Raw genomic sequence first — 22438 nt, 5'->3', positions numbered from 1 at the left:
GATGGTCATTGCCTGGCATTTGTGTGGCATGAATGTTAGTTGCCACTTATCAGCCCAAGCCTGAATGCTGTCCTGGTCTTGCTGCATTTGGACATGGACTGCTTCAGTATCTGAGGAGTCATGAATGGTGCTGAACATTGTGTAATAATCAGCGAACATCCCCACTTCTGACTTTATGATGGAAGGAAGGTCATTGATGAAGCAACTGGAGATGGTTGGGCTGAGGACACTACCCTGAGGAACTCCTGCAGTGATGTTCTGAGACTGAGATGATTGGCCTCCAACAACCACAACCATCTTCCTTTCTGCTAGGTATGACCCCAACCAGTGGAGAGTTTTCCCCCTGATTCCCAGTGACTCCAGTTTTGCTAGGGCTCCTTGATGCCACACTCGGTCAAATGCGGCCTTGATGTCAAGGGCAGTCACTCTCACCTCACCTCGGGAGTTCAGCTTTTTTGTCCATGTTTGAACGAAGGCTGTAACAAGGTCAGGAGCTGAGTGGCCCTGGTGGAGCCCAAATTGGGCATCAGTGAGCAGGTTATTGCTAAGTAAGTGCCGCTTGATAGCACTGATAATGACCCCTTCCATTACTTTACTGATAATCGAGAGTAGACTGATGGGGTGGTAATTGACCATGAAAACCATTGTTGATCTTCATAAAAACCCATCTGGTTCACTTACCTGCCTACTTCTGGCCTACATGTGACTCCAGACCCACAGCAATGTGGTTGACCCTGAAATGACCTCGCAAGCCACTCTGACAGCACTGTGTGGACTGCAGTGGTTCAAGAAGGCAGCTCAGCACTCAAGGGCAACGACGGAGGGCAATGAATACTGGCCCAGCCAGCGAAGCCCACATACTGTGAATAAAGAAAGATATTTGTATACTGTCTGGTGTCTCTCAGTCCTCCTCTCTTAGGGAGATATCTGTACACTGACTGGTGTCTGTCAGTCCCCCCTCTCTCAGGGAGTTTTGCAGTGACTGGCGTCTCAATTTATCTGCTGCACACAAACTGCTTAACTTTGAAATAAATAAACAGGACAAATCTTAAATCTTACTATTGTTGCTGATCCTCCACCTGTTGTATAAATAAATAACTTGTAGAGAATTGAAATCTGTGCTGGAGGCGGGGACAGGAAGCTGAGCTTCTGGTTTCAGTGGGTGGGGCTGCTGTTTAAACTGTGGGACCCTCACTCACTCCACTTCCCTATTTAAACAGCACTGACTCCGGCTCCAAACAAAGGCGCCCTGAAGCAGCCGATTTCTGGAGTGGCTCAGTCTGTGTCTGAAAACACAGGGCGATGGGGTTTGCTTCTTATCTCTGTGTCCTTCTGCTCTGTCTGACAGGTGAGAGGTCCCATGGCTTTATCCCCACACAGTGCGGCTGCTTATTCAGAGATTCTTTGACCCTCTGTTTATCCAATGGGTTTATTAACTTCTTTTTCTCTTTTATTAACAGGTGTCCGGTCCGCTATCGTGCTGACCCAGCCTGAGTCAGTTGTGAAAAAGCTGGGGGAGTCTCTCAGACTGTCCTGTACAGTGAGTGGGTACGATATCAACAGCTACTACATGCACTGGGTGAAACAGGTCCCCGGAAAAGGGCTGGAATGGTTACTTGCTTACAAGCGAGGAGAAACCACTTACTACGCGCCTGGAATTCAGGGTCGAATTACGTTTTCAACTGAATCTTCCACAACCTCCATTGAGATTCCTAATCTGAGAGTGGACGACACCGCCATCTATTACTGTGCGAGAAACACAGTGAGAGGAAGCAGGGCTGGGCTGGTACAAAAACTCAGTGAGAGAATCTGCAGTCAGGGGAATGAGTGAAAGGGGAGGAATGATCGCTCACCCTCAGTTATCAGCACAGCTTTATTCTCATCCTTATTGTGTTGGGATCTGCCGTCCCTGGAAATGGGAATGGACTTTTCGCTGGGGATTCCTGGGCTGGAGATGTGATGGGAAACCTGGGAGCCGACAGAAACTCGGGCTCGGGACACGTTTAAAAAAATCTCTATAAACTGAAACATCACATCCCAAACCATCGTCAGTGTGAATCCGAGAGCAGGATTGCTCACTTGTAGCAGTGTCAGTGTGGTTTAAATGTGAAGTGACTGGGCTCAGTGACAGTGAAAGGGGAGGAGGTTAATGTACGGGTGTGGATCACAGTGTCTATACTACGTGGCACAGTGAGAGAGATGGGGGATCCCTCCATTCAAAAACCTGTCACAGGAAAACTATTTAAACTGGATCCTTTGGGCGATACCACCGACCTTGGTCCTGATTCGTGGATATAAATCAGATCCCGATTACATAATCTGGCTGTGTGAACAACTTTCATTGAAGATGTTATTTGAAAGACAGAAACAAGAGTGAGTAACAGCTGTAGGGTGAAGAGGTCACTGTCAAGTCTGACATTTGTTCCCCATCCCTCGTTACCCTGAGAAGGTGATGGTAACTGAGAGCCTCACTGACCCCTTCAGAGGGCAGGTAAGAGTCAACCACATTGAGTGTGGGACTGGAGTCACCTATAGACCAGACCGGATTTCCTTTCATTCAGGACAAGAGTGAACCAGTTGGGTTATTCTATGACAATTCAACAGATTCATGGTCACTTTTACTGATCCCAGCATTTTCCCCAGATTTTTAAAGCAAAATTCCCAGATTCCCACAGAGGGATTGAACTCGGGATTCCCTGGATCATTAAGACCAAGCCTTCAGATCACTGATCCAGTAACAGAACCACTGAAACATCACATCCCAAACCATCGTCAGTGTGAATCCGAGAGCAGGATTGCTCACTTGTAGCAGTGTCAGTGTGGTTTAAATGTGAAGTGACTGGGCTCAGTGACAGTGAAAGGGGAGGAGGTTAATGTACGGGTGTGGATCACAGTGTCTATACTGGAGTGACACAGTGAGAGAGATGGGGGATCCCTCCATTCAAAAACCTGTCACAGGAAAACTATTTAAACTGAACCCTTCGGGCAATATCACCGACCTTGGTCCTGATCCGTGGATATAAATCAGATCCCGATTAAATAATCTGGCTGTGTGAACAACTTTCTTTGAAGATATTATTTGAAAGGTGAAAGAACAGTGAGTAACAGAGAGAAGATGAAGAACAATGGAAACTCCTTGTGGATTATCTCATCTACCTGTAAAGTCCTGGAAAACCCTGAGTTTGACACCTGGTGCGTGGGAGACACACGGATACAGACTGAGGAGTTAATAAAACTATTGGCTGCTTGTTTGGGACATTTTGTTTCAGGTTGGATCTTATACCCATGGTTTATGATCTGGGGTGAAGCACTGTGATATGGAACCACAGCAGTAGAGAGCTTGACACAAACTCCCCCGCCACAAATGACCATGTGTATCAGAGTCTGTATCCATGGATTCCACACTTGTGTTTCCCAGACTGAAATATTTAAACACTGACTTGGATTGTTGGAGGAAAATGTCGATTTCAGGGAACATAAAACACAAAAAAGAGGCGATTTTGTTTGTTGGTAATGTGCAGGAGCTGGTGTCCGCAGAAAAGAAAACTGCAAAAATACTTCATTTATTCAGACATTTGTAACAGGTTTAGGGTGGAATTTCAGATTAAAATACAGGAAACGCTGTTCCAGGTTAAAACACGGTTTATGTTTACATTACCCTGAGATTATTACATATCGTGGACAAGTTCAATTATTGTATTGGGTGAATGAGGAGACGGAGCACAGTGATTACTGGGGCACCGGAACCTTCCTGGAAGTGACTTCAGGTAAGAAACATCTCAATTCCTTCCTTATCTAATATTTATTTTCTTTAATTTTTGTTTTTTGTGAATTTGGTAATTCAAATGCAATGTATGATTCACCTGAAATCAGTGAGATATTTAGCACAATTACATGATCCTGCCTGAGAGAGTTGGATTTCTGTAGAGTCAAGAATATACCCAGTATTTGGAGCTGAAATCTGATAACTGGATTTACTCTCAAGTGTTAAGATTTAACACTGTAGAATTGATTCTTGGAATGTAATAAAGCTTCCAGCATCTGCGTAATATGTTCTACATGATCCAGATTATAGTTTTCAGGACTCTTGTTATGTTGGGGCAGGTTTGGTGATTTTGGACTTTAGGATATTTGCAAGCAGTTTAGGATTTTGTTGTAATCTGAGTTAAAACACATCATCCAATTGTGTTGTGATTTAATATTTGGTGTCACAGTTGATAAAAATTTTATTTGCTGAAACAGTTTTTAGGTGTAAAAAGAATAAGTTCCGTATTTCACTTGATAAGCTAGTGATCACGGAGGGAAAATGGTTTACACAGAGTGAGAAATACGGATTTGTGTTTATTAAAAATGCCTCATCCCAACAAGCTTGTAGCATAAACCAGTGAAATGTCCAGGCAGACAGGGAACAGACTGCATGTGGAATAGGATTACGTCTCATTGAGACAGGATTTGATTTGTGCTTTAATAATAATTGTTTAACGATCGGTGATGTACGAGCTCTCAATAGAGAGTTTAAATCATCTGTCGCCTCGAAACCTCAGCTCCAACTGAACCCACACTGAAGGGTTGAGAACTGGAAGGGTTTCTGTGTGGCTCAAATTGTTCTTGGGACAATAACTGTTAGTTATTAATTTATTGATATCATATTTTTCTCATCACTGTTTCAATGTTTACAATTATTGGATTAAAACAATGGAATTTCATGGACATATATTAACTCAACAATTAAATATCACCCTGACTATAAATCCAATGGACAGGGAAAATATTTCTTGTTGCAATGTTAGTGGAACAAGTGTTTAATATTCAGGGGGTTCTGATCGCTCCTTTTTGATGGAGACAGTTTCCCAAATTAAAGTTCAACTTGAGGGAAACAAGATCCTTTTTCAGGGGCAGGTTTATGATCCATTCGAGGTAAAGGAGTTTCAGTGGTGGCTTTAAACCTGCCAGGGTGGGAGAGCCAAGGTTTTGTGAAGGGAATTGCATTTCTCTGAATATTTCTGGGAATGGTAAATTCTCCCAGGATCTATTTATACTAATTTTTCTGCATCTGATTGAAATTTGTGTGTTTCAATTGCATCATTTACTCAATTAACATGAAAAGGACAATGATGATTTCAATATGTCCCTCACAGGAGCTTTACCCAAACAACTGAATTTTATAAAAAGCGCACGGTAGAATTTCATTCCACCTCGTATGTCTACATGGATTCAGTGGGGTGGAAATTCGTCTCGGGTGGTGGTGTGAAACCGGCGGTATCAGAGCGGCCGCCTGTTAAACCCAGTGCCTGATATTTAATTCCACTGACTGAAATGGAACTGAATAACAGGCTCTGTGTATAACTAGTGGGTGGTCCGATAACCACCCATTTAGTGTCACAGCTCGAGATGAATTTCTAGCCTGGAGTGTTTGATTCTAACATCACTGAGCACAAATACTAAGCGAGGGGTTAATTTAACTGGAATAAAATACCTCGGTCTGTGCGATTCCAATTCACATTCTTCTTTCCCAGAAAGATGTTGAAAACTGGACAGTCAAACATTTCTTGCGCCCAGATGATTTTAGACATAGCTTTTTTGCAGTGGTTATCTTTTTTCATTCATTTATGGGATGTAGGCTTCGCTGGCTGGGTCAGCATTTATTGCCCATCCCTAATTGCCCCTTGAGGTAGTGGTGTTGAGTTGGTTTCTTGAAGCGCTGCAGTCCATGTGGTGTAGGTACACCCACAATGCTGTTAGGGAGGGAGTTCCAGGATTTTGACCCAGCAACAGCGAAGGAATGGCCGATATATTTCCAAGTCAGGATGGTGAGGGGCTCGGAGGGGAACGTCCAGGTGGTGGTGTTCCCATGTGTCTGCTGCCCTTGTCCTTCTAGATGGTAGTGGTCGTGGGTTTGGAAGGTGCTGTTGAAGGAGCTTTGGTGAATTCCTGCAGAGCATCTTGTAGATGGTACACATACTGCTGCTACTGTGCGTCGGTGGGGGAGGAAGTGAATGTTTGTGGATGAGGTGCCAATCTAGCGGGGCTGCTTTGTCCTGAACGGTGTCAAGCTTCTTGAGTGTTGTGGGAGCTGCGCTCATCCAGGCAAGCGGAGAGTACTCCATCACACTCCTGACTTGTGCCTTGCAGATGGTGGATAGGTTTTGGAAAATCTGGAGGTGAGTTACTCGCCACCGAATTCCCAGCCTCTAATTTGCTCTTGTAGCCACAGTATGTTCTAGTTCAGTTTCTGGTCAATGGTAACTCCCAGGTTGTTGGTAGTGGGGGATTCAGCAACAGTAATGCCATTGAATGTCAAGGGGCGAGGGTAGATTCTCTCTTGTTGGAGATGGTCATTGCCTGGCACCTGTGTGGCGTGAATGTTACTTATTGTTCAGCATCTTGCCTGAATTTACTCACTGGGTTCCCCTTCCTTCCTTTTTCCCACAGCAGAGAGGTGGGGGGAGAGAGAGAGAGAGAGAGAGAGAGAAAGAATAAAGAAAGAGGTTAAGAAATAATAAAGGAGAAGAGAACATAAGGCCAAAAAGGAAAGAAACTGAAGGATGAAAGATAAGAAAGAGGGAAGGAAAGAGGAAGAAAGGAAGGAGATTGTTCTCTTTCTCTCCCTGGGTCCGACAAATCCAGTAGAACAGTCCGACCATCTATTAATCGGGGAAAAGCTTGGGCAGGCCTGGAAAGATGTTGAAAGGATTAGTTCAGTGTGAGCAGGGAGGGCTGCAGTGGGATGTCGGTGCTGTACCGGAATGTACTGTATGAGGCCCATTCCACTTTAATGTATTTGCTTCAGTGGACATGTAAAATGCTTCGGGATTAATTGTTTAGGTTGGATACAAAGTAATACTCCCTCTACACTGTCCCCATGAAACACTCCCAGGGCAGGGACAGCATGGAATTAGATACAGAGTAATGCTCCCTCTACACTGTCCCCATCAAACACTCCCAGGGCAGGGACAGCATGGGGTTAGTTACACAGTAAAGCTTCCTCTAGTCTAAACTGTCCCCATCAAATAGTCACAGGTTAGTTACTTCGAGATCCGTATATTTTGCTTCATTTGAAGCAAACCTTTGCAGTTTGATTAAAAAACTCAAAGCAAATGAGAGGTATGTCCAAACTCTGATTGTCTGCATGCCAAGTATAATCTACCTGAAAGAAAGATATTCTGAATTTCAACATTTTGGGACGCTCAATACCTGAATAATTTTTTCTTAATTGGGATGTCAGTGATTAAAGTCTGGTTTAATTCTGAATAAATTAACATTTCTGATGTATTATTGAGCTTTACTTTTCAAATGAACTGCTAGTTTTTAGTTCGGTCTCTAAGGAAGCACTGCACCAATTCCACATCATCCTTTATAACCCAACTGAGTACAAGTCAGTTTGAGGTAGAGGGACAAAGGGATTTCGAAATACAAATACAGCAGCCACTAAATTTTGGCCACAGTTTAGTAAGACCATAAATAAAAAGCAAACAAGCACTAGCACTTTATTTCAAGCAGGATAGAGTTGAAAAGTAGGGAAGTTGTGCGAAACCAGTATCGAACCTTAGACCACAAGTATTGTGTGCAGTTCTGATGCCATATTATAAGAAAGGATTGCAAGGTATTGGAAAGGGGGCAGAGAGGCTTTACAGGGCTAATACCAGAATAGAGTCTGTGTACATATCAGGAAAAGATTGACTGGCTGGGTATCTACTCTTTTGAAAAGAGAGTTACAGGGAAAAGACAGGAGATTGGTACTAAGTTAAAATGCTCAGAGAGAATGGCCTCCTTCTACAGCACAACAATTCTGTGATTCTGAGAAAACTGATGGGGTGGGGACCTAATAGAGGTCTTTAAAACGATGAAAGGTTTTGATAGAGGGGATACAGAGAGAATGTTTCCTCTTGTGGGGAAGTGCATAACTAGAGACCGTCAGCATAGGATCATCATCTCGAAATCCAATCAGGAATTCAGGAGAAACTCCTTTGCCCAGAGAGTGATGAGAATGTGGAACTCACTACCACAGGGAGCGGCTGAAGCAAACAGTATCGATACATTTAAGGAGAAGCCAGACAAAGATATGAATGAGAAGGGAATAGAGGGTTACAATGGTAGATTTATACAGGGAAAGATGGGAGGAGGCTCGAGTGGAACCAGCATCGACCAGTTGGGCCGAATGGTCTGTTTCTGTGCCATATATTCGATGTAATCCTATGTAGTTATCAAAGCTCTCTGTTATATTAGCCAATATTAATTGTCAATTATTAAAAGTAGATGTGACAGAGAGCACTTGCACTTATATAGCGCCTTTCATAACCTCAGGATGTCCCTGAGCATTTCACAGCCAATGAAGTACTTTTGAAGTGTTGTCAGTGTTGTGATGTAGTGAATACATCGGCTAATTTGTCCTCACCTGGACCCCAGGAACAACAATGAGATATCGACCAGATAAACTGTTTTTGATGATGTTGGTTGAGGGATAAATGTTGGTCAGGACATCGAGGAGTCAGTTTAATGTCAGCACTTCCTCAGTAATGCACTAGAATATTAGCCCAGATTTTGTGCTCAAGTGTCCAAAGAGGGGCTTGAACCCACAACATTCTGACTCTGAGCAGAGGATGAGCCTCAGCCCCGTGAACACCTAGCACCTGTGTTACACCAGTGCCCAAAGTGGCCATTATCCTGCTCATGTCTGCCACAGAAAATAACACCAGGCTGCTTCATCCTTCCCCCTCATTAAACTTCCTGAAACTCTGAACCATCCTGGATCTGCATCACCATACACTCCCGTGCACCAGAGTGTCCTTTGTCATTATTGGGTGATCCAGAATTGCACACAGACTTCTAGGTGAGGTTTCACCAACCACCAAAGATGCAATAGGGGTGAATTTAGTCGCGACTGTAGCACAAACCAGGTGACAGTAAATCACTTGCTTGTTTTACAGATGCCCAGATTTTCTATCCCACTGACTATAATAGGAAAGAGAATGGGACAGTGTGTAACCCAGGCTGATGATTCACTCTCAGCTGATTTACACAATCACACCAGACTAGTTTCACCCCCAATATAAGCTCTCTGCTGATGCAGCCAAGTTCATCATTCTTCTCTTTAGTGCAATACTTCAGCTTGATGCTGAGCGGATCAAACAGTGTTGTGATCTGGTGATCAAGAAATGGATCTGGGGATAACTTTGATAAACCCCTGAGACTCTCAGCGTCTGTAAAACACCCCAGTGTCAGCCTCGGGTAACTCATTAACACGTTCAAATCTTCCTGAATTTAGCTCTTTTTTTCATTCACACTGTCTTCATTTTTATAAAATAGGCAAATTTGTCGTGATTGTTTTGGAATACCTTTCTCCAGAGAATAACATTTTGGGAGATGGTATATCAACAATTAGAGACATGACATGTGGTGAGTGCAGCATGCTTAGCAGGAACAGGTGACTCTGGGCCTATGGTTCCCAAAGGTCTCCATCACTGGGGTTTCTCCATCTCGTGCCTTGATCTGTTGTGGAATAATCAATAGAGATTGAATGCTATGATTGGTCCACAACTTGATGCTCATATCAAATCTAACAGGATGGTGGAAGGTCATCTCGTTGGATCTTTTGGTCCAGTAACTCCTATATTCCTAAGACATTCATGTCAATGTAAAATAGCAAGATTCCTAAGACCGTGCATTAAAATTCCACAAGCCATTTCCAACCCAAGAACCCATCAGTGGATACTCTGTGTTCCCAGATTGTCTGTCTGGCACCATACCTAATGGTTTCTTTTCTGGAACACTTTACTTATGGCACGGATTGGTTTTTGTGGCTATTTAACAGAAGCTGCATCACCAGAGGCCAGAATTAGATCAGCAATTTGCTGGTCTGGCACTGTCTGTTTTAGCCTGAGTAATCTAGAAGGGATAAAGAAGAGAGACAATTTCTCTCTTCTGCCCTCACTTCTATCCCTGCGAATCATGTGCATTAGCCCAATACTGCAAAATTTCTTGTGAAGCCATCAAAATTGCTATGAAAAGCATGTTTAACAATTCAGTTGCAAATATTAATTATTTTGTTAAATCATGTCCATTGTTATTTACGAGTTTTCTGCCTTCTATTTGAGAACAGGAATTCAACAACTTTTTCTTTATTCTTTCATGGGATGTGGGCATCACTGGCAAGGGCAGCATTTGTTGCCCATCCCTAATGGTATATCTCTTTCTCTTGAACAAACTTTCATGTAAAGTAAATATTTAGTTATTCTGCTATTCCCTTGACTGCAAATTCTGGATTCCCGCTTTTGTTTCTAGTTTTAAGTCTGCTCATCTGAAGATGGTCTTCCTGCTGTGTAGGACTCTTATGTATTCTTGGTTTTCGAACAAACCTTTTAGCTTAACCTGTCACTGAGGAACTGACTGGTTTGGGTGAAACACCGGTTTTACACCTTGCTCTATATGACAGTCCATTGGAATTGGTGAGAATAATATTGGGATGGGTATAAAACCGACAACTCACACACTCCATCAGATTCACCGCCCGGCGATTTAGTTTAAACTTACCCAATGCTGACCTTTGCACTGTCCTCCTTTTCTCATCTGTCATTTGGAATTGGTTTTGGAAATGGCTGGTTTGACTTACAAGAAAAGCTCTCCAGTTGCATCCAACATCCTGAATGGAACATAACAGATGCGGAGGGGACTTGACAGCATGGATACCGAGAGGATGTTTTTCCTTGTGGGAGAGACTAGAACTAGGGAACATGTTTTAAAAATAACGGGTCTCACATTTAAGATGGAGATGAGGATTTTTATTTCTCTCATAGGGTCGATAGTATGTGGAATATGTGGAATTCTCTTCCCTAGAGAGCAATGGAGGCAGGGTCATAGAATATTCTCAAGGCTGAGTTAGATAGATTCTTGATTAACAAGGGAGTCAAAGGTGAAAGAGGGTAGACAGGAAAGTAGATTGAGGCCACAATCAGATCAGCCATTCTCAAACGGCAGAGCAGGCTCAAAGGGCCAAAAGGCCCACTCCTGCTCCTAGTTCGTATATTTGTATGTGTTTATTTACGAGGCTTATCTGTGTGAAACTATTTACATTTCAGTTGCCCAGTCTGCACCATTGGTCTACATCCCCAACCCTTCCTGTGGCATGAACTCGAACCAAGATGAGGTCAGCCTCCTCTGCCTGATCAAGGACTTTCATTCTAAGAGCATCACTCAGACATGGTCCAGTAACAATGGGGTCATTACCACTGGAATTCAGAAGTATGCAGCAGTCCAGGGGAATGATAAGAAGTACACGATGAGCAGCGTGCTCAAAGTCTCTGCGTCGGATTGGAATGCCAATACAGTCTACCACTGTAAGGCAGGTTACAAGTCAAATGAAATGGTGGAGCGTCAGATCAAGATACCTAAAGGTTAGTACAAGATATTATTTGTCATTTAAAGCTGTACTGGTGTTGGAGTGGGTGATGATGAAATCGGACAAGAAAACATCAGCCACCAATGTAAGAGGTTGTTGCACAATAGAACCTGAATGAATTCTTGGACCCATATATTTTATCCCTGCATGCCAGCAGTACTGCGGTAACAAAAGGAAGGACAATGAGGTCCCATCAGATTGTAAAATAGTGACTGTGATTCCTCTATTCAAGAAAGGAAGGAGACAGAAAGCAGAAAACTGCAGGCCAGTTTGTTTAAAATCTATCGTAGGGAAACTGTTGGAATCTAGCATTAAAATAGTTATAGTAGGGCACTTAGAAAATCTCAATGCAATGAGGCAGAGTCAACACGGCTTTGTGAAAAAGAAATAATTTTTAACTAATTTATTGGAGTTCTATAAGGAAGTAACAAGCAACATCCATAAAGGGGAACTTGTGGATGTGCTGTGCTTAGATTTCCAGAAGGCATCTGACAAGATGCCACATAAAAGATTATGATGCAAAATAAGAGCTCCTGGCGTAGGGGGAAACATATTAGCACGGATAGAGTATTGGTTAGCTAACAGAAAGCAGAGAATAGGGACAAATGGGTCTTTTTTGTGTTGAACAGATGTGATGAGTAGAGTGTCGCAGGGATCAGTGCTGAGGCCTCAAATATTTACAATTTATATCAACGACTTGGATGAAGGGACCAAATGTATATTTGCTAAATTTGTTGATGACACAGAGAAAGGTAGGAAAGTAAGTTGTGAAGAGGATATAAGGAGTCTGCAAAGGGACATAGATAGGTTAAATGAGTGGAAAAAATTTGGCAGATGGAGTATAATGTGGGAAAATGTGAACTTGTCTACTTTCGCAGGAAGAATAGAAAAGCAGCATATTATTTAAATGGAAAGAGACTGCACAATTCTGAGGTGCAGAGGGATCTGGATGTCCTGGTACATGAATCAGGAAAAGTTAGAATATAGACACAGCAAGTGGTTAGGAAGGCAAATGGAATGTTGTTGCTTATTGCAAGGGGAATGGAATAGAAAAGTAAGGGTGTTTTGCTACAGTTGTATGGGACATTGGTGGGACCACATCGAGGGTACTGTGCACAGTTTTGGTCTTCTTATTTAGGAAAGGGTTTAAATGCATTAGAAGCAGTTCAGAGGAGGTTCACTCGACTGATACCTGGGATGGGGGCGTTATCTCATGAGGATAGGTTGGACAGGCTGGGCCTGTATCCATTGGAGTTTAGAAAATTGAGAGGTGATCTCATTGAAACATATCAGATCCTGAGGGGACTTGACATGCTGAAAGGACGTTTCCCCTTGTGGGAGAGACTTGAACTTGGGGGAACAGTTTAAAAATAAGGGGTCTCCCATTTAAGATGGAGATGAGAAGAAATCTTTTCTCTCATAGTGTCGTGAATCTTTGCAACTCTCTTACCCAGAGAGCGGTGGAGTCAGGGTCAATGAATATTTTTAAGGCAGATGAAGATAGATTCTTGATTAAGGGAGTCAAAGGTTATTGAGGGAATGTCGAGTTGAGGTTAAACTTGTCCCCGTTATTATGGAGAATTGTAAATTCTGTCTGAAATTCCCAAAGTGTCAGCAACAACTTTATGAAATGCTACCCTATTGGTGCCAATCTCAGACCGGTTATCGGCACGGTGAGATTGTCAGGTACCAGTAAGAAAAAGTTGAACGTGTGCAGTAAGAAACACGGGAACTAAAATTTGAAAGGTTCAGCCCATTTGCCGGAATCTAAAACTGAAAGGATTAGCAAATATTTCAGGGGAGGGTCAGAGTGAACCCAGTCAAATCGATAATGAATGGGGGTTGGCATCGTGCCGGTTACTCTAGATGCTGAAGGAATAGAGTACATCTTTCCTGTGGCAAAACAACAGTATAATCTGAAACATTGAATTGTGTTACAGCTCTAGCGCCGATTGTCACCACCCTTGTTCCATCTGCGGAGTTTGTCTACAATCAAACTACCACTGTCCTGGGCTGTATGATATCCGGATTTGCTCCCGACAGCATACAGGTTTCCTGGAAGAAAGGCCAAGTGGACCAAACGGGTTTTGTTCTGCCTTCCCGACCGGGAACAGACGCTACATTTGAAACAGTCACTTACCTGACTGTTCCTGTGGCGGAATGGAAGAAAGGGGATGAGTATGCCTGTGAAGTGTCCCATACACCTTCGAGCTTCAATAAGAGGATCAGCATGAGATACCAAGAGGGTAAGTGGTGTCTGAGGGGGAAGAAATGAATATATCATCAGTAATTCAGACTTGTATTAACTTAAGATAAAAGCAAAATACTGCCGATGCTGGAAATCTGAAATAAAAACAGAAAATGCTGGAAAAACTCAGCAGATCTGACAGCATCTGTGGGGAGAGGAACAGTTAACGTTTTCACTCTGTATGACCTTTCTTCAGAGTCATATTGGGCTCAAAATGTTAACTCAGTTTCTCTCCCCACAGATGCTGTCAGACCTGCTGAGTTTTTTCCAGCATTTTCTGTTTTTGTCGTATTAACTTAAGGTGCAAACGCCCACCCTCAATCTGTGAATTGCTGTCGCTAATATCAACCCTGTTGGGAAAGGTGAATGTTTAGTATTTTGTGTTTTGTTATTGAAGCTACACTTAAGGGGAGTAACTTTAACCTAACGCAGCAAGCAGTGAAGCTGCTGGAATTGGGTCAGCTGCCTGTTTACACCCTAATCCAATGTGACTCTCTGTGACTAGAATTGAAAATGGGACAGGGTGTGAAATGGTCCATCTGATACATCCCATCTGATACCAACCTATCTAATACCATCCACGGTTCAAGTCGTCTAACTTTTCCTTTTCTACTCCCTCCCAAGTGCTGTTTTAAGAAGGAAATCTTTCCAATTTTGCATTTGAAGGAATTGCGTGGATCTGCTTCACCGTCTCCTGAGCCTGTTCCAGAGATTGATCAATCTATTGCTCCATTAATTTTGAATTGAATCCACCCCCCTTCCCCCTTCAAGCACAAGTCATTTCCCCTGATCTTACTATTCTAGACAAGGTGAACCAGCTTTTCATTGCCCACCTGATCAGGTTCCTTTAGGATCCTACAAAGACAGGACTGAGCAGAGTTTTGAGGCCGTGTGGAGTTCCCACTTACCCAGCACGGAGTAGGGGAGGTGAAAATGTATAACGCTTAAATCTGCAACTCTTCCAATTCCAGGTGTAAACGCATGTCGTCCAGTTCCACGTTCTCCTTGTTCTTGTTCTGGCTGTACGCCGATGTTTCTCTACCAGACTAACCTCAATGTGACCCTCAAAAATGGTGATCAGCTCCAATATGACTGCTACCAACAAAAATGTGAAATAAAGTGATGAGTTTGTGAATGGAATTGGCCATTGAATTTTATTACAATCAGGCAGGTTCAAATCTATCCCAGGGTATCTGTCTGAATGAAAGTGTGAATACTGCGAGAAGTTACAGCCCTAGTTTGGGTTCCCCCAGACAATCCACTCCTGATCTAAATGGTCATTTTTTTGTGACCTGCGCTGGGTCAGAGTGAATAAGGACCCGACCCCACCGACTGACCATTGTCTCTCAAGTCTGACTCAAGTTGGAAAGGATTAGAAGCCTGTTTGTCACCCAGAGAGGCCGGGAGGTGCTGGAGTGGGACTCATTGATCCAGTGAAATGGCCGGGTTGGCCCCCTTCAATGATCCTGAGGCAAGTTGGTGATTCAGCGCACAAGGATTTAACTGGTGCCCTGAATGGCCTGGTCAGTTTTAGATGAAATTCTGGGTTGCAGAAATAGAAACAGTTCCCTTCACTCTCCCAACCTGGATACTCATCTCAGTCAATGACAGGAGCTCAATGTTCACAGGAATCCAAGTCGGGGAAGTGTTTTTTCAAAATTCCGCACAAAGGGTAAATGGAATTAAACACCTCTTGCCCAATAATGTTATTATTTTACAGGGATAAGGGGACTGTTCCCGGCCCTGTGAGGTTTTATCATGGGAGAGCAACGTGAAAAAGGGACTGTTAAACATCTGGGCTTAATCATTAATATATTGAGCAATCCCAATCTGGAAGGAAATTAATCAACATTTTGTTTAAAAGGCAAGAGAGAGAAACAGAATAAATAACCTAATAAAAGACACAGTCCTATTAGACAGACACTGAACATCAGTTGAAACTGCAGCTGGAAGAGTTAATATGTGGTGTCATGACAGGTTTTGATATGGACACAGATAGAGTAATCCAGTCTCTCTGTAAGTGTTAACATTACGAGAGAGAACAATTAGTGTGGATCAAACCAGTTGTGATTCACGCAGTGAATGTGTGTGTGCGTGTGTGTGTATATGTGCGTGTGTATATGCGTGTGTCTCTGTGTTAACAGTGTACAGAACACGCAATGAGCTGCGGGATATCCGAAGAGATTGTGATCCGTGGGAGATGAGCACAAAGGAGAAAATGTGAAGAATTCAATCAATCATTCCCTTCCCGGGCCAGTAAATTCCGGAATGAAACAAGGGGAAGTACGTGTTATGCAGAAATGATCCCCAACCTGCAGGGAGAGAGGACTTCTGTTATTCCCTCTGATTCATGGGGGTTGTTCTCCCAATGAAAACTAACCTTCTTTGACAGGGAATGATCACCAATGATAACTTGAGTTGATATAGAGACTTTAATGTAGTAAAACATCCCAAGGTGCTTCACAGGACCAAAGCCAAAGCAAAACTGATGCTGAGCCTCCAGGAGGGGATCTCGTGGCCAAAATCTTGGCGAAAGAGAGGGTTTAAGGAGCGTCTCAAATGAGGGGAGAGGTGGCAGGTCGCTGAGGTTTAGGCAGTGAATTCCAGGCATTAGAGCCTAGATGGCTGAAGACACGGCCACCAATGCAGGGGGAAAGGGAGATAAGGATGTACAAGTGTCTAGAGTTGTGCAGAGTTTCTGGGCGGCTGTAGGGCTGGAGAAGGTTATAGGTGAGGTGAAGCCATGAACATTAGGATAAGAATTTTAAAACTGATGTGATCCGGGCCGGCTCCACTTAGAGGAAGAAAAGTAAAGAAAGGCTTACATTTACATGTCGTCTTTCGTGACCACAGGACATGCCAAAATGCCTCACAGTGAATGAAGTACTTTCGAAGTGTAGTCACTGTTGTAAAGTTGGAAACACAGCAGCCAATTTACACACATCAAAGAGTAATGTGACAATAACCAGGGAACCTGTTTTTGTGATGTTGAGTGAGGGATATATACTGATCAGGGCATTGGAACGAGCTCCCCTGATGTCCTTCTTTTACGCCTACCTAAGGCGGCATTCGGCACCTCATTTTCAATTCTCATCCAAAAGGCAGTGCTCTGACAGTGCAGCACTCCCTCAATACTGCAGTGGAGTATCAACTTTGAGTTTTATGGGACACGATCTGGCACAACGTTCTGATTCGTAGGTGAGCGTGCTACCAACTGAGCCACAGCTAAAAGAAATGGGCCCTTCATTCATTCAGTGTGCTCAATGTCAAAAATCATTCCACAACCCCACGCAGTGAAAAAGCATTTACTGAATTGTTCCTTTTGCTAAGCAGTTTGTTTCTCTGTTTCACTCCATTTCACAAACCATTTTTGCTAACATTGTCACATCTAAAAGCCACTCACCCCACAACTCAACTGCAGTCCTCACTGTGGATCTATTGGTCACAGTAAGGGCAGACAGATTCAAAAGGGATCCAGTGGGTTCTTGGTTGTCCTACGATGTTTTCTCAGTCAAAACTTGCAAACTGAGAATTGAAAGACATTTTTTAAACAACCCTGGGATTTTCTAATGTTCAACTTGTTAAAAAATTTAGGTGCAGTGTCGCATGATCGATTAGCAACTCCAGGTGAAACACATTAAACTGGATTCCTGTTTAAGGCCACAAGCGGCTGATACTAAATAATGCCCATTCTTCTGATTTGTATCCTTTCCCCTTCCCAGAAATATCTGTCTTTATCCAAATTCCACCTATGGAAGAGGTTTGGATCAACAAGACAGCTACCCTGGTGTGTACAGTGGTCTGTTCTGATCCAAACCAGGTTCGCATCACCTGGATTGTCGACGGGAAGGAGAGAACCTTTACCACCCAGCGAGAGAGAGAAGAAGGCACCCAAAACATTGTCACTAGCCGACTCCGAACCACTGCGGAGGAATGGGAAAGCGGGGTGGAGTTTGTGTGCTCTGCTCGGAGTGGTTCCTCATCCTCACCCATTTCAAAACAGGCAAAGAGTGTAAAAGGTGGGCTAAAGATCAGAAATTACATAACTAACTTTGTTAACCTTCAGGGAAGGAATTTAACAGCTTCTTTGATTTGCCCAACTATTCCAGTCGAGCCAAAAAGTCCCAAGGTCAGACTGCTGCCTCCACCAGCCCAAGAGGTCAAGAATCAGAGCACAGCCACACTCGAGTGTGTGATCACTGGATTCTACCCGGAGCTCTTACACGTCTCCTGGCAGAAAGATGGTACTCCGATCTCCTCCAACACCCGCGCTGGACTCACCGCTCTGGAACAGGCAGGGACTTTCAATGTCAGGCACTACCTGACTGTGAGTACAGAGGAGTGGAGGACAGGATCAGCCTTCAGCTGTACAGTGTCTCATCCACTTTCCAACATCATCGTTAGGAAGGAGGTGAAGAATGTCCCAGGTAAGGTCCTGGGCCTGATTCCAATATTTACATCATGGTCTTCTCATATAAATTCTCTTGGGGCCAGGCAAATTCAAACCTCACAATGTAGGTGATGTGATGTAGTGATTACCTAGGTGGATGAGTAATCTAGAGGCCAAGTAAAGAAAGAACGATTGTTCATCCTGCCCCCTTCAAACAGAGGTTATACCCACTGATTTTACTGTTCTGGACAAGGGAAAAACAGCTTGTCAGTGTCTGCATGATCTAGTTGTTTTAGGATCCTTAGAAGACAGGACAGAGCAGAGGCCAGGGGCTGCATGGAGCTCCCACTTCCCCAATAGAGGGGAGGGGAGGTGAAAATGTATAACACTTAAATCTGCAGCTCTTCCAGTTCTAGGTGGAAACACAAATCTTCCTGTTCCGGGTGGAAATGCTGCTTGCTCTTGTCCGACTGATTCTTGTTCTGGCTGTATGCTGAGGTTCCTGTATCAGATTAACTGTAACATGACCTTCTCTGATGCTGATCCATGCCATTATAAATGTTGTCAACAAATGTGTGAAATTCGGTGATGGGTTGGTTGTGAATTGAATCGCATTGATCCAGTAAAAAAAGGCTGTCCCATTTCAATGATGTTGGTCCTGAGGCAAACCGCTGAGACAGGCTGCAGGTTTCCTACTGGGTCCTGTACAATCCGGTAGGTTCTAGATGGGAATCCATGGCAGCGGAAATGATAAACTCTTCCATTCACCCATCTCAAGTTAATGAAAGATAGGGTCTTGTTAGACACTGGCCGGGATTTTCTGGCCCCGCTGCAGTGGGTCCCTCCGTGGCAGATGTGGCGAGCCACCCAAATGGCCATTGGAAAATCCCACCACTGTGTCCAGGACATCATCTGAAACTGTAGCCGGAGGAGTTGGTTCTCGAAGCTCATGAAAGGATTTGATCCTGGTGCAGTGATTGTCATCCTCCCCATCACACCCAAGTGTTAACTGTTCATTATATAGAGGGAGAAGAGTTGTGATTTGCACAGTGAATGTGTGTTTGTGCGCGTCAATGGTGTTCAGAACACGCAGTGAGCTGCGGGATATCTCAAGTGACGATGGTCTTTTGGGAAACAGCTGGCAATGGGGAAAACGTATGAAGTACTCGGTAAAACATTTGCTTTTTATCCAGTGTCTTGGACATGAAACTGGAGATGGGATGTAAACGTTATGCATAAATTATCCCCGAGCTCCAGCAAAGGGGCCCTTCTGTCACTACATCTGATTTGTGGCTTGCTCTGCCATTGCAAACTAATCATCTTTCTTCACAGAGACTTATCTACAATAACCTGCTTTTATATATCACCTTTAGTGTGGACAGAGGTCTAAAGTTCTGCATTGGAGAGTAATCGGACAGAAATTGACAAAGAGCCAAAGGAGGACGGGGGGAGAGGTAGTTTTTATGGAGTGTCTTAAAGGAGGAAAGAGAGCTGGCCATGTAATTGTGATTCAGGGACAGACTTCCAGAGAGCAGGGTCTAGATGGCTGATGGACAGCTGCTACTGCTAGGGCGAAGGGAGTGTGGGGTGTACAAGCGGTTAATGTTGGTGGAAAGCAGCATTTTCAGACGGTTATTGGGCTGGCAAATGTGACAGAGATATGGAGAGGCAATGCCAGCGAGATGTCAACACTAGGATAAGAATTTTGAAATGGAGGCAATCCGAGGCTGTCTCCAAAAAGGGGACCTCGTTGATTCAATCTGCTCAATGTCACAAATCAACCATACAACAGCGGGGAGGTGGAGGGGCTGTAAGTAAATAAGCCTTTATTCAATTCTTTCTATTGCTAAGCGGTCTGCATCTGCCTCACTCCATTTAACAAACTGGACTTTGCAATTGATTCACAGCGTCACATCTAAATGTTGCTCAGTCCCAGAATGCAATTGCACTCCTCACTGTGGGTCTATTGGTCACAGGCACAGCAAACAAATTCAAAATGGATATGGCTGGTTCTTAGTGCTCTGATTATGTTTTCTCCATCATAACATGTGAGTCAAGAATTGCTAGACATTGCTTAAGCCACCCTTAGATTTTCTAAAGGCTCAGTTTGCTGCAAATTTAAATGGTATGTATTTCACCCAGTATCAACTCAAGAGATTAAAACAGGCGGCAGTTTAAAGTCATTTCTGTGTTGACCTATTATCCACCATCATCAATAGGAGAGGTCACCCTAAAATTCTGAAGCCTGCCAACACCAAATAATGTCAATCCTTCTGAAGTTTTCTCTTTCCCCTTCCCAGAAATGTCAGTTTTTATCCAAAATCCTTCTGTTGAAGAGGTTTGGATCAACAAGACTGCTACCCTGCTGTGTACAGTGGTCTGTTCTGATCCGAGCCAGGTCCGCATCACCTGGAACGTGAACGGGCAGGAGCGAAGTAAAGGGGTTGCAACTCAGCGACAGAGAGAGGAAGGAACCCAATACATCGTCACCAGCCGACTCCGAACCACTGCGGGGGAATGGGACAGCGGGGTGGAGTTCGTGTGCTCTGCTCAAAGTGGTTCCTCATCCTCACCCATTTCAAAACGGGCAAAGAGTGTAAAAGGTGGGTGAGAGGTCAGAAATTACATAACTAACTTTGTTAACTTTCAGGGAAGGAATTTAACAGCTTCTTTGTTTTGCCTGTCTATTCCAGTCGAGCCAAAAAGTCCCAAGGTCAGATTGCTGTCTCCACCAGCCCAAGAGGTCAAGAATCAGAGCACAGCCACACTCGAGTGTGTGATCACTGGATTCTACCCGGACCTCATAAACGTCTCCTGGCAGAAAGATGGTGCTCTGATCTCCTCCAACACCCGCGCTGGACTCACCGCTCTGGAACAGGCAGGGACTTTCAATGTCAGGCACTACCTGACTGTGAGTACAGAGGAGTGGAGGACAGGATCAGCCTTCAGCTGTACAGTGTCTCATCCACTTTCCAACATCAACGTTAGGAAGGAGGTGAAGAATGTCCCAGGTAAGGTCCTGGGCCTGATTCCAATATTTACATCATGGTCTTCTCATATAAATTCTCTTGGGGCCAGGCAAATTCAAACCTCACAATGTAGGTGATGTGATGTAGTGATTACCTAGGTGGATGAGTAATCTAGAGGCCAAGTAAAGAAAGAACGATTGTTCATCCTGCCCCCTTCAAACAGAGGTTATACCCACTGATTTTACTGTTCTGGACAAGGGAAAAACAGCTTGTCAGTGTCTGCATGATCTAGTTATTTTAGGATCCTTAGAAGACAGGACAGAGCAGAGGCCAGGGGCTGCATGGAGCTCCCACTTCCCCAATAGAGGGGAGGGGAGGTGAAAATGTATAACACTTAAATCTGCAGCTCTTCCAGTTCTAGGTGGAAACACAAATCTTCCTGTTCCGGATGGAAATGCTGCTTGCTCTTGTCCGACTGATTCTTGTTCTGGCTGTATGCTGAGGTTCCTGTATCAGATTAACTGTAACATGACCTTCTCTGATGCTGATCCATGCCAATATAAATGTTGTCAACAAATGTGTGAAATTCGGTGATGGGTTGGTTGTGAATTGAATCGCATTGATCCAGTAAAAAAAGGCTGTCCCATTTCAATGATGTTGGTCCTGAGGCAAACCGCTGAGACAGGCTGCAGGTTTCCTACTGGGTCCTGTACAATCCGGTAGGTTCTAGATGGGAATCCATGGCAGCAGAAATGATAAACTCTTCCATTCACCCATCTCAAGTTAATGAAAGATAGGGTCTTGTTAGACACTGGCCGGGATTTTCTGGCCCCGCTGCAGTGGGTCCCTCCGCGGCAGATGTGGCGAGCCACCCAAATGGCCATTGGAAAATCCCACCACTGTGTCCAGGACATCATCTGAAACTGTAGCCGGAGGAGTTGGTTCTCGAAGCTCATGAAAGGATTTGATCCTGGTGCAGTGATTGTCATCCTCCCCATCACACCCAAGTGTTAACTGTTCATTATATAGAGGGAGAAGAGTTGTGATTTGCACAGTGAATGTGTGTTTGTGCGCGTCAATGGTGTTCAGAACACGCAGTGAGCTGCGGGATATCTCAAGTGACGATGGTCTTTTGGGAAACAGCTGGCAATGGGGAAAACGTATGAAGTACTCGGTAAAACATTTGCTTTTTATCCAGTGTCTTGGACATGAAACTGGAGATGGGATGTAAACGTTATGCATAAATTATCCCCGAGCTCCAGCAAAGGGGCCCTTCTGTCACTACATCTGATTTGTGGCTTGCTCTGCCATTGCAAACTAATCATCTTTCTTCACAGAGACTTATCTACAATAACCTGCTTTTATATATCACCTTTAGTGTGGACAGAGGTCTAAAGTTCTGCATTGGAGAGTAATCGGACAGAAATTGACAAAGA

At 43.9% G+C, this 22438-nt stretch overlaps 1 protein-coding gene and 2 gene segments (V, D, J or C); all 3 read left to right on the top strand.

Moving 5' to 3' along the window:
* The first annotated feature begins 1302 nt into the window (after window positions 1-1302).
* Window positions 1303-1831, top strand: LOC144697797 (igW heavy chain V region W26-like). The segment is given in 2 exon segments: window positions 1303-1348; window positions 1461-1831. Coding segments are annotated over 2 exon segments (417 nt in total).
* Window positions 1832-2369: 538 nt separating this feature from the next.
* Window positions 2370-15867, top strand: LOC144697796 (pancreatic IgW, short secretory form-like). Its single transcript, XM_078569790.1, has 4 exons — window positions 2370-3767; window positions 11076-11390; window positions 13336-13641; window positions 15788-15867. The coding sequence occupies exons 2-4, from the start codon at window positions 11123-11125 to the stop codon at window positions 15865-15867; spliced, it is 654 nt and encodes a 217-aa protein (XP_078425916.1). The 5' UTR covers window positions 2370-3767; window positions 11076-11122.
* A 397-nt stretch (window positions 15868-16264) lies between these two features.
* On the top strand, window positions 16265-22233 carry LOC144697795 (Ig gamma chain C region-like). The segment is given in 5 exon segments: window positions 16265-16373; window positions 17366-18070; window positions 20334-20636; window positions 20727-20944; window positions 22201-22233. Coding segments are annotated over 5 exon segments (1368 nt in total).
* The last annotated feature ends 205 nt before the right edge of the window (window positions 22234-22438 follow it).

The sequence above is a fragment of the Cetorhinus maximus genome, chromosome 23 (genome assembly GCF_964194155.1).
Source record: "Cetorhinus maximus chromosome 23, sCetMax3.hap1.1, whole genome shotgun sequence".
Taxonomy (NCBI): Eukaryota; Metazoa; Chordata; class Chondrichthyes; order Lamniformes; family Cetorhinidae; genus Cetorhinus; species Cetorhinus maximus.
Note: the sequence above shows the minus strand (reverse complement) of the source record. Positions and strands in the feature narration are given on the sequence as shown.